This window comes from Dermacentor silvarum, chromosome 2, assembly GCF_013339745.2.
Source record: "Dermacentor silvarum isolate Dsil-2018 chromosome 2, BIME_Dsil_1.4, whole genome shotgun sequence".
NCBI lineage: Eukaryota > Metazoa > Arthropoda > Arachnida > Ixodida > Ixodidae > Dermacentor > Dermacentor silvarum.
Window position 1 is genome coordinate 54268745 of NC_051155.1, and position 12829 is coordinate 54281573.

At 45.9% G+C, this 12829-nt stretch overlaps 1 protein-coding gene across 6 annotated transcripts in view; it reads left to right on the top strand.

Moving 5' to 3' along the window:
• The window catches only part of LOC119440036 (uncharacterized), a 120077-nt gene extending 107536 nt beyond the window's left edge, over positions 1-12541 (top strand). For 5 of the 6 annotated variants that reach the window (XM_049661320.1, XM_049661325.1, XM_049661321.1 and 2 more), the window contains exon 17: positions 10595-11298. In XM_049661320.1, coding sequence (XP_049517277.1) covers positions 10595-10787 — 193 coding nt within the window. In that variant the 3' untranslated portion in view covers positions 10788-11298. The other variant, XM_049661322.1, reaches the window with a different exon arrangement.
• The last annotated feature ends 288 nt before the right edge of the window (positions 12542-12829 follow it).

Genomic DNA, 12829 nt, shown 5'->3' on the forward strand with positions numbered 1-12829 from the left:
GGTTATCAATCGACTATTGTCGTCTCCCGCGGTTCTATGGAGAGATTTCTGGACGCTGTCCGATCGCACCCTCACGGTGATTCCGCGTTCCGAGAGCGCGCGAGATCATAGGTGAGACGCGATTGCCACAGTGGCGTTCGCAGCAACTTGCCATTTTTGCCCGTACCCTGGCATGTGGCCGACGCATGCACCAATTCAGAACGAAACTACCGTTCGCTGCAACAACTGCAGACGAAATGGCGGTCGCTATCTATGCGATCATGGATGGCCACTGCGCAGCTTTTTAGGCACACGGCCGATGTGCATATTGAGTCAAAACGAAACTAGTTTTTGCTGGAACTGCTGCGGAAGAAACCGCGGCAGCTATTGACGTGATCATGGATGGCGACTATGAAATGCATCTGCCAACACGTTGTTATGCGCGGTGAGAAACGCAATAAAGGCACAAATGGGCACGAAGCGTTCCGTCGTTGATGTCATTCACGTACGATTTCCGCTGATGACTATGGCGATGTGGACTCCGCCGCTTCGTTTCGGTTGTACACTAGCGCCGTTTCTGCTCTTTTGCATCGCACATTTCCGGCTATTTAATGCAAAAACGTATAGCCTACGAGATTTATGGTTGATGTATGGCAGCCATGACGTGAAGCATAGCCTCCGAGATGTGTACCGGCCGTCCGTGGCTTTTGGCTGCCTGTTCAGGTGCGCCGAATAATTCGAAAATATCGAATACCTTAATTCGAATCGAAGCGAATAACGAATATAGAATTCTTCGATCGAATATTCGACAATACCGAATATTCGCCCATCCCTAGATTTCATATTTGATACGGAATCTACTAGTCGGTATTTGTACACCCCTACTTTGTTGCCTTCACAGTCAACGACCGAAAATGCTTGGTGATTCGTACTTTCTTGCAGCACCGCCGTTCCTCCCATAGAAGCCATGCATAACAACCGAAATTTCAGACCATCTAGGGCTCTCCATTCGATTGTTAGGACTCTGTCCGCACCAAACTTTTTGTTGTTGCTGTTGCCAACTGACGCCAGAGATGCCGGAGAACCTCAGAGATTCTCAAACAGGCCCAAATCTCTGAGGCTAGTAGGTCATTCGCGTGGCCATCACCATTGTTTTCCGTTTCCGTCGCCGTTTTTTTATGCTTTGTTGTGTTGAACGCAACGTTGCATCAGTCGCCATTCCGTGTTCAATGAACGTGCTGCGTAGTATCGCCTGTGTTAACTACATATGGTGCATATCTACAAGAAGCGGAGCATAGCGCCAACTCTACCTTCGCAGCTAGTGCCGGTGACGAAGCGCTGCAAGTACAAGATGATGCCAATGGTGTAGAAAGCTGCTGTCGTACAGCTCATACAGAACGGCCGGTCACAGGTTGAGGTAGCCCGAGAATTGGGCATTTTGAAGCAGACTATCTCGGGCTATGTCAAGAACAAAGCCAGGATTCTTGGAGCGACTGAGAAATGTGCTGCAGCCCAGAATAGAAACCTCCGTCAAGGCACATACCCCAAACTTGAAGAGGCTCTGAGTATCTGGCTAGGCACCATGGTAGCGCAGCGCATTCCCATATCTGGTGACCTGCTGAAGCAACAGGCCGAGACCCTCGTGCTACGGATGGGAATCGTAGGCTTCAAGTTCAGTGACGGCTGGCTCCGCAACTGTAAGAACCGATATGACCTTGTCATCAAGAAAATGAGGGGCGAAAGGGGTGTTGTGGATAACACGGTCGCGAATTACCGCACTGACAAGCTGCAGGCCTTGCTCAGGCGATACTCGCCGGACGACGTCTTCAACTGTGACGAGACCGAACTGTTTTACAAGCTTCTGCGAGAGAAGACGCTTGCTGTTTCTGGAGATCCTTGCCATGGTGTGAAGCACAGCAAGGAAAGGGTTACCATTCTTTCAGGCGTAAACATGTCCAGAACTCAGAAGCTACCGCTTTTGGTTATAGGAAAGTCCAAAGACCCAAGATGTTTTAAAGGCATTGGAAGTGTGCCCGTGTGGTACGAAGCGAACACCAAAGCGTGGATTACGCAACAGTTGTTCGAAGGCTACGTGCGCAGGCTCGATAAAAGGTTTGAGGCACAAAAGCGCAAGGTGCTGCTTTTTGTTGACAACTGCGGTGCCCATGGCCTGTCAATAATTTGAAAGCAATTCAAATCGAATTTTCGCCACCAAACACCACGAGCGTCCTCCAGCCCATGGATCAGGGCATCATCGAGAACCTGAAAGTGTTGTATGGATCACGCCTGCTACGTTGCATGGTGCTGTGCATCGACAGTGGCAAACATTACAGCGTGGATTTGTTGTCAGCCGTTCACATTGTTGCTGATGCCTGGAAGGCACTAACAGCAGGCACAATCAACCAGTGTTTCCGCCATGCGAGATTTGTTGGCGGCATTGAGTCGCCAACAAACGCTGGAACGTAGGACCCTGCACCTGAACTGCCAACTACTATGCTGGACGTGAGCGGAGACTAGTTGATCGTAGATCTGCGAAACAGTGGCTTGCCGATTCCGGCCACAGTGAACTACAGAAGCTTCGCTGATGTGGACAGTGCCACAGTGTCCTGTGCCGAGCTCAATGACGAGGGTATCGTTAATCAAGTACTCGCGCCCTTGGAAGACGACTCTTGACTCTCAGGAGAGCGTACCGTGTGTTGCGGGGCCATTGAATGGGGACCTTGCGCAAGCCCTCGCGGTGCTTTTGTCGTGCTTCAGTGAGGACGTGACGCTTGCCCAAATTCAAGCAGATTTGGTTCTGCGTAAGCGGAATACTGTTCAAAAATGCATTGAACAGTTTTTTCAGCCTCAGGTGCTGTAACTATAGTCGGGTACAACTTTAGAAGACAGGAGGAGGCCCCGCCCAGTTGACCGAAGCGCAGCAGCCAATTCCTCCGTGACTAAAGAAATAGTCCCACTCAAAAAATTGTGACTGCTTCTAAAACGCGTATTTGTCGGTATAAATAAGATTTGTGTATCTTGACGAGTGGTTTGGTAAAACTATCATGATGAAAATGCTACCGCACATGCCGGATCGCGAGAGAAAAATAACTCCGTGCCTTCTACAACGCTGTGCGTCGTCTGCTACAGAGCAAGATCGACGGCACCGGGCGTAGCAGTCGCTGGCTTAATAGCATAAGATTCATACATACTTTTTGTGTGTTTGCACAACCTTATGTTTTTAATGTGTTGGGCTTATTTTTAATTAATATTTTTTTTCTTTTTTTTCGCGGTTGCGAACCTGCGATCTTCGTGAGTTCGCGAACGATTGCGCGCGGCATTCCGTGCCAGTTTTCCGCCTGGAGCCCAGCGAGGTGACATCGGAACGCGATCCTTTGTTGCCGAACGAGCCTTGTGTCGCCTCGATGACCACACCACCAAGGAGCCTCGGCAAGAACAAGAGCGGCCACATCCTGAACAGCGATTCACGCAACATGATCTTCCACTGCTACACGTTTTGGCGTAACAGGCAGCCTGAACGCAGCGTGGAGGACACGAGCAAGTTTGTCGCCGACATGCTTGGTGTAAGCGAAAGGACTGTGTTCAGGGTGAGGCAGGAAGTTAAAGCTTCGCATTTTTCGGGTGGCAAACTGACGACGCCCTCGCGAAAGCGCCCACGCAATGCAGAGAAGAGGAGACGCAGCGCGAAGTTTGACAGCTTCACGTTGTGCGCGCTGAGATCATGTGTGCACGATTTCTTTCGCCGCAACGAGATACCGACGGTCGAGAAGGTAACTACCGAGTTCTTGGAGCGTATGGAACTACCATCACTAAGGCGGTGTACTGTGCGTCGCCTGCTTGTCGAGATTGGCTTCAAGCACGAAAAGAGAAGCCGCAACTCGCTGCTTATCGACCGGGATGACATCACCGATTGGCGGAATCGCTACCTCCGTGACGTGGAGCGCTACCGGGCGGAAGGCCGAAAGATCTTCTACCTGGACGAGACATGGGTGACGGCGGGACACACTCGGTCGATCGTGTGGACAGACACCATGGTGTGCAGAAGCGCGGACGCCTGTTCGCTCGAGCAAATGGCCTGACGACGGGTCTAAAACAACCTTCTGGGAAAGGTCAGCGCCTGATCGTGACGCACATCGGCAGCGAGATGGTTTCGTCGACGGCTGCTTCGATATATTCCGAGGCCAAAAGACAGGCGACTACCACGAGGAAACGGACGGCAATCGCTTTGAGGGCTGGTTCAATGACGTTCTGCAGAAGTTGCCAGCTGGTAGCGTCATTGTTTTAGAGAATGCACCTTACCATAGACGGCGAGAAGAGAAATTGCCAACGACGGCCTGGAAGAAGGAAAAGATACAGGAGTGGCTCACAAGCAAGAACATCACCTACGGTGAAAGGATGATAAAGAAGCAGCTGCTTGAGCTGGTGGCATCTGTAAAGTCACGCTTTCTGAGCTACATCGTAGACAACACAGCTGTAAGGGCCGGTTGCATTGTACTCAGGCTCCCGCCGTACCACTGTGAATTTAATCCCATTGAGCTTGTGTGGGCCAAGGTCAAAAATGGCATCGCTGCGGACAACAGAGACTTCAAGCTGTCCACGGTCGACGTCATCTTGAGGGAGAAAATCAAGCAGGTAACGGCGGAAGACTGGAGGAAGAGCATTCAGCATGTGATGGACTTTGAGGGAAAGTTCAGACTTGACACGTCTGGGAATGAGCACATTCAACCCATCATCATCCAGCTGGGTGAAGATGACACTGAAGAAAGTGACTCCGACTGCGAGCTGTCTGGCATTGAGCCACTCGACGAAGCATAAACGCTTCTTATTAACAAAAGAACAGCCCTTATTAGGGCTACCAAAATTTTGCCGGTGGGTTCGCAACAGCCAACCATCCATTCCGTGACCTCTCAAATAAATAAGCAGTTCCTTTATGGCATATTCCTTATAATAGAAGCTCAATTCTGATAAGCAACGTCCTGCACACATTGTGCTCGATTTAATAAGTGGCATAGAAACACACTTAAATGCTGGCATATCTGAATTGAAACACTATTGTTAACCCTGATTATCGTTGGCGGGCTCAAAATGCTCATTCGGGCAGCCATTCATGTGGTTGCATTGTTTATTTTGTTATCTGGCTCACACAAGTAAAGCGATTAAGAGAACAAATATAAAACATCATTAGCTTAGAGAGGCCCAAAATGCTCATTCAGGCAGCCACCGTCGAGTTTGACGCGCCCCATAGTGAAATAGCAGTAGTCGGAGCACGCTTGATGGTTCTGTTAGCAGTCTGCACTGTAAATCACAGTCATGTCATAGCGAGTGGTGGTGAAATAGCAGCAGACAACACCAAACTGACAGCCACTGTCAGCAGCTTGAATGCCAAAGCACATTCATGTGGTTGCATTGTTTATTTTGTTATCTGGCTCACACAAGTAATGCGATAAGAGAACAAATATATAACATCATTAGCTTAGTGAGGCCCAAACTGCTCATTCAGGCAGCCACCGTCGAGTTTGACGCGCCCCATAGTGAAATTAGTCGTAGCACGCTTTATGGCTCCGTTAGCAGTCTGCACTGAAAATTGAAGTGTTGTCATAGCCAATTTTCAATTTATTAATCTGACTCGAGCAAGTAATGCGAATGCAAGCACAATTATTAACGTGATTAACTTTGCTAGCATTTTTTTGTCATATTTACGTACCGGAAAAATGCTCAGTAAAGTTGAACGTGTTTTAGTGAGTCACTTTGTTCATTACAAGCCGTAGGCAAAGTGACAGACAGATTCAGACAGTGATATTGGGGAAGTAATAAATTGTGAAAGTTGCAAAAGCTCTCACAGCACTGCTTTGCTGGACTCCATTCACCAGAAAACTGCATTTGTAATGATGAAAGCGTCAATACAGGAAATGATACCCCACTGCACAATGTTATATATGTGTACCACCACATGTGACGGGCAGCAAAACCATCTGTTTATTAAGACTGAATGCAACAACATAGCAAGGTGCTGTTTCACAATATGGCACCTTTTCATGTGCACTTCTGGTAAGCTACCGTATGCACTGATGCATAAACACATTAACAGGGGAAAGAGACGAAGTAACTGTGCAAGCCACGTGATGCTTTTAACATTTTGTATCTGTCAATGTTTCTGTTGTCACAGCTGATAGAACTTTCTTTGGTGCAAGTTGATTAATCACGTTGCAGCAACAGCACAAGAAGCAAGGTCAGAATAGTAGGAGAAAACAAAGCAAGGTGGCAGACTGAGGAGGCAAGGTAGACAAGAGAGAATAGCTTTAATGACATCGAAGAGACCAGCCCTGCTATTCACAGGACTTGGTGCTTTGAATGAGACGAGTTAATGGAATTGTCGAAAGTCGTGGCTGCAGCATGCTTACAAGAACAAATGCAAAAATAAAAGGATAGAAATAGGAACAAATACATACACGCACGGAAGAACTCACATATTCACACACATGAACACAAACGCGAGCGCGAGAACTAAGATATAAAATACAAAAAAGGGCAAAATAACAAATATACACAAACACACAAGAAAACACGCACTCACATTTAACGCAGACGCGAGTAGAACTATTAGGAGTCAGTTCACAAGCAGCTGTGCCTACTTTGTCGTACTTTTTTTAATGTACACATTGGCTCTGTTGCCTTCACTGTCATAGGAAGTTTTTAGTAGCGACATATCACGACAAAGCGCAAAGCTGTGTTGTGGGAAAGCAAGTCGAGCGCTGACAGCACAGCTTATGCGCGATTGTGTCACAGCAGGCTTTCAACAGCTGGCGCGTGCAGTGAGCGAAGAGTTCTAAGCCACACAGCGACGCGAATTCATGCCAAGCTCCCTTGCAACGGCACCAGTGTATTAGTCATAATTTTATATTAGCATTCAGGCTGACATTAAGGAAACAAACACTGCTTCTAAACGCCTGACCGTTAACAATCCAATGACATTCGCTCAAGCAGCGCGTGTTAGTCACTGATTGTTAGCTTTGGTGGAAAGCAATCAATCGACGGTGCTACCAAACACTCGAACGACGCTGCTAGACGCTCGGCTATCTTATCACACTGCTGCCAACGAACGGTCGTTTGCACGCTGAGCTGGCAGCAACGAATCTTTGCGTTGGAGGTTGCTTTCACAAATCTTTTCTGTTGAGAAACTCGCAGGTTGGTTTCATCCGCGCACGCTTTTCTCATTTATCCTGATAATGGTTTTGCTCCATCACTTCACCACATCCGACAAGAAACGCAGGGGCACAGTACACAAACACACCCGCCGCTCACAGTAGGTACCAGACTTTGGCGAACTCTCCTCGTCGTAACTTCACTTAGGAGCGAAACAAAACACCATGGAACAAACACGCACAATGTTTGTTTGCAGCTGTATGCCGCCGCGGGATCTTGTTTCCACACGAAGCGCAGCGCAGCGCCACCGATGTTCGCTGCAATCTTTCTTTGCCGGCTCACGGCTCAGAACAAACGCACGCGGCACAAATTGTGCATCGTAAGCTCACAATAATATTTCCGGCATGACAGGCCACTCTGACGAAGGGAGACGCACAGAGCTGACGCGACTCGGCCCAGTTCGAAGCGAGGGCGGCCATGTTAGGCATGTTCTCCTGTCGGCGGGGACACCGGCCGTCCGGCTCATGACGTCACCTTAAGTGCGCTCCTATTGGTGCCGGCTCGTATGCATCCGCCTTTGAGGGGCAAATGCCGCTGTCTTCTAAAGTTGTATCCGACTATAGTAAATAAATGTTTTTTTGCCGAATTCCTTTTTTCGGACATTCGATAGTTCGGACTGTTTCGCGATCCCCGCAAAGTCTGAATTATCAGTCGGTGACTGTATTCGTGTATTTAGTACCGCGCATAACACCGGGTTAGCCGTGTACCCTCATAACTGTGTAGTAGCCATCCATGATCGCATCGATAGCGACCATGGTTTCATTCACAGTGGCTGCAGCAAAGAGTAGTTTTATTGTTATTCGGTGCGCATGTCAGCCGCGTGCCTTCAGCACTATGTGGTCGCTATCAAGGAACGCATCAATAGTGACTGTGGTTCGTGTGAAGCGATTGCTTCCCATACACTGTGGCCATGCTGTAAAGGAAGTCTCGAGGCCTTCATCATTGCGAGCGGCTAATCAGTCATGAGGTGATGAGAATTTCAGCTTCTACACTGCTTTTGAGCAAAATAGAAACAGGATTTGCTGATTACAGTAGGCTCTCGATAATTATAACTCGAGGGTACCCCAGGATTTTGTTTGAATTATCAGAAGTTTGAATTATCAGTTCTCATAAGCATGACTCGGGGCAACACACCAACTTGTGTTGTAACGAAACATTCACATATAATAAATAATACAGTCGAACCCATTTATAACGAGCGTGATAGTTCCGCGAAACATAGTGAAATATAGTGGAAATATAGGGAGTTGCTCCAAATCGTTGAAACAGGCTTAATGCACATGGTGTCGCACGGACAATTGCGTAAAAACGAGAGTTACGCTGTCATGGCATCTGATATCGCACAGGCGCACGCGTGCGATTCGGTTTGTATTGTTCCGAAGCTTGTTCTTCGCTTTCAGGATGGTCGTCAGTGTGCTCTGTGATATCCCATATTTCAGTGCTACTGAAGTCTTCTTCACTCCAGCATCAACTTCTATTGCAGCCCATTCCTCCTTTACGGAATAAGTTTGATACTTCCCTTCAGGCGGCATGATGTGAACGACAACGTAGGCGGTTATGGAATGATAAAATGCGTTGGCATGCGGAGTTGGCTGAGAGTCATGCACGTCATTTTTGGTATTTGACGTGGCTGTCGTCTCCGTCATCTTGGTGTTTTTTATTCTCTATCAACACGCGATTCTGTTGGTGCATGCAATTTGGCCGCTTTGACATGTGCGCACACCGGGAAAAGCAGAGATGTGTCATTTTCATACACCCTGCCGTCTTGTATTTAAAAGTTTTTTTTTAACACGCGATTGTTGGTGCACGCGGTTTGGCTAGTTTTGCCGCTTTGACATGTGTAGGCAGGCAACCGGCTTTATTTGCGAATGTTAATGATACAATAATGCAAATGTTCAGCCAGAAGCGACAAAGGCAGCAGATATTTTCCGGTACGAACAAGCAAAAAGTATGAATTAACCAAATTAACACAATAGCACAGTTTGAATTAAGCAGCTTTAAATTACATTGAAAACATAGCGGGCCAACCAAAAATTTGAAATTTGTTTGAATTATCGCGAGTCTACTTTAATTCAGTAAATAAAAGCATGTTGACGTAGTAAGCCTTCGCTTATTGTTTTCTTCATAGCTTTGATAATTCGATATTCAGTTAATTCGGACATTTTTTTCAGTCCCATGAAATCTGAATTGATGAGATTTTATTGTACTGCCTTATCACAAACTACTGCGCAGAACTGGGTTATTTGTTTGTACAGTGACTTTTGCTGATTGAAATGTTGTGTATCGTCCATACAGTGCAGTCCACTTATAACGATATCGGAGGAACGAAAAATCACGATCGCGGGCGACACGGACGTGAAGCGGCTGGCGCCATCTTGTGGCGCGCTGCACTAACTTGAAATGCTCTCCATGGCTTTCGCAATCGGCGCATGGGTGGGATGCGCTGCGACCCTAATGGCGGCAGATACAAACTCGTGTAGGCAAACATTTTGCCCCGTCTCGGCATCGTTCATTTAAGGAAAACTTAGCAACACAAATCTCACGATTATTCTGCATGGAAACGCTGTGGTGAATAAAATATTATATATGATTTTTTTTTCTCATAGCCCTAATGCATAAGTTCATACTCTTAATATCGAATCATCATTATAACCGATATATTGTTATATGCGGTATCGTTATAAGTGGACTGCACTGTATACGTATGGGGTTTTGAATTTGGACATAATCCTCACCAGCCCTAAGAATTTTGTGTAAAATGCCTGCAAGATGTATGTGATTGACATTGGTTGAAGAAATGTCACTAGAGTGAGGGGGAGAGTGGTTCATATGCACTTAAACACATACCTGCTACTCTCCGGAATTCTTCATAAATTTTACGAATTTGGGCTTGTTCTCTGATTTTACTAATGTCAAGTCAGATTTTTTAAAATTGTGTCTGCAAAAAAAATTTTGCCAGTAGTCTCCCCAAACCCTTGAAAGACCACTCTTTCAGTAGCAGCAGACATATGTATGTTCTCTTGATTGAAGGCTGAATGTGGCATCATGTAGTCATGTCTGTGGCATCAAAAGTAGGGTGAGATGTTAGTCGTCCTTGTCCTCTTGGATTTGTGATGACTTCCATGGTTGGCTAGGTAGCTCAGGACTGTTCACCTGCCAGATTGCGTCTTCACCCCCATCACCCCACCCACCTGCCAAAGCTAGTCCAGTGACATTGTGCCATGCTGAGTTAGTTTTCGGCACTAACCTGCTCTAGACATAATGATCACTGGTTGCCAGAGCTTGTGAGGGAGCAGGAGGCAAGCTTTTTCCTCCAGTACAGCATAATTGTGGAGGTATACGTTTGTTGCGCCGATTTCTGCCACCATTTCTGAGGCTACACCTCTGCTGACAAGGCACCATTTTATTGCAGTGCTGTAAGTCTGCAAGAGCCGTCTTGTAGTAGAGCTGGCCCCTCGTGCAATGTGGACGCATCAGCCACTGCGAGCAACATGCGTCTGCGCAGTGGCAACACTGTCTCGCCCACCAGGAACCCCATCCGCCGTGGCACATTTCGTGGCAGGGGCCGTCCAAGCAGCGCGCCAGCCCCACACAGCGCATTGTGATAAACGGTCAGACAACATTCATCATGGTTGGACAATGATTCATGTTGAAGGACAATTATTAACGTTGAAGTACAATTATTCATGTTGAAGTACAATTATTCATGTTAAAGTACAATTATTATGTTTAAGGACGTTGACGAAAAATGTAGTGTTAAGAAATGTTGATAGATGTGTGTTAACCTGGCAGAGAGAGAAATATTATTCATTTTAAGAGTAGACGAAGATGGTCTTCCCCAGGTGGGCATGCATCCTCAGCCAAAGAAAAAGAAAAAAAAAAAACCAATAGGGCTGTTCACTGTTTTCTGTTGTGGACGTGGAGAAAGTTTGCTTGTGGGAGCTGAAACACCTTCTGACACTCCTCACATTTTTAGTTGGCGCACAAGTGCGGCGGGCGCATCTGCGGTCTGAGTACACATACCTGCATAAACTGAAACATGAGTGAGACGAAATAAATTAAACTGCGTAATTGTTGTTTTTATGTATCTAATATAGGCAGCGTGAGAAGATTTTTTTTCAGAATACACTGACCTGAGCGGCCAGGTGTATGTGTGCAGTTGCCACAGTGCATGTGTGCAACAAGTATTTTTCAAAATATAAGCAATTCATGTTTTTTGTATGGACTAAGTTGGAGGTAAGTTCTCTTTAAAATGCTGGTTGTTATGAAGGAGACTGGCACATCAAAATGATGTTGAATGATCCGAGTTTGCAGTGTTGCAAGAATGAATGCTCTAGACTGATTTGGTCCAAAGTTACAGCATGTCAGACTTTTGTAAGCAGTAAGCGTTGTAACACCCTGGACAAATTATTACTTTTTGAAAATGTCCGTAATTATGTTTGCTCATATTTTAGGCCTACTTCACTCCCCATTTGTCCACCTTTCAGAAAAAAAAATGAATTATTGCGATAGGATACGTAGTACCAGAGATATTGTCACTCCAAAACTACACCACCATCAAAAATACTGTTCGTGCTGATTATGGCGAACGCTTGAACACTAAATTCATCGAGGATGGTACAGGGGTGCAACCAGGCAAGAATTAATGCTTTAGAACAATTTGGACCAAAATTAGAGCATGCCAAAATTTTCCAAGTAAAAGCCAATAGTTACTTCCAGGAAAAATTATTATTTTTAGAAATTTTCTGTAATATTTACAGTCAAGTCTCGAAGGACTGCTAAAAATCACTTGCTATCTTGAAAAATCGTAATAGTGGAAAAACTTAATTCTCCTTAAAAATCGTAAATGCAACAAAAGGAGTTGCCTGCGTTTGCTGGGAACACATCCGCAAATGCGTTAATGTCTAACAAACACGAGAAAGAAAAAAAACGTGCAAGTTTGCACTTTGTCGTGCAAAGCTTAGCCACAGCAAAACTGTCGATCCTCAAGTCCTATTGGCTGCTACTGCTAGGTACAGTAAAACCTTGATAATTCGAACTCGGTTAATTCGAAATTTCGGTTAATTCGAAGAATTTGAGCGGTCCCGTCATTTTCGATGCAAAATTCTACCGGATAATTGAATGGGCCGCGTGGCGCTATTCGGATAATTCGAAGTTTACGGCTGGCAGCAACGTGCGGCTGTTATGTTAGGGCGCTCCGCAGTGCCTCCTCTTTATGGAATTTGTCGAAGGATCACATACATGAATAATAACTGCATTGTCATTGCCAATGCCATTGTATATTAGATGCTGCAAACGAATTATTAAACGCTACGCACTGTCAAGTACAATATGTATTTTTTGATAAAAGAATATATTCGTATGTCCCAAAAATTCTGGCAGAGATAACTGATATCAATGCTTCTGTGTTTTTTTTTGTCTATTTAATAAGTAAAGGAAATATCACGCGAACTTTAGAACTATATTAGTTCGAAACCAGCAAAGCAGTGCATGCAGCTGATATGAAAAACGTAAAGGCCATGAAAAGAGCAAGTTGAGGACAATTATTTTGATAAATGTTCGTCAAGAACTGCCTCAATAATAGGCCGTTAACTTTCTTACGTTTTCTCTTATTTTGCTTTGCCTGCCCTGGTCCGGCTGATCGATC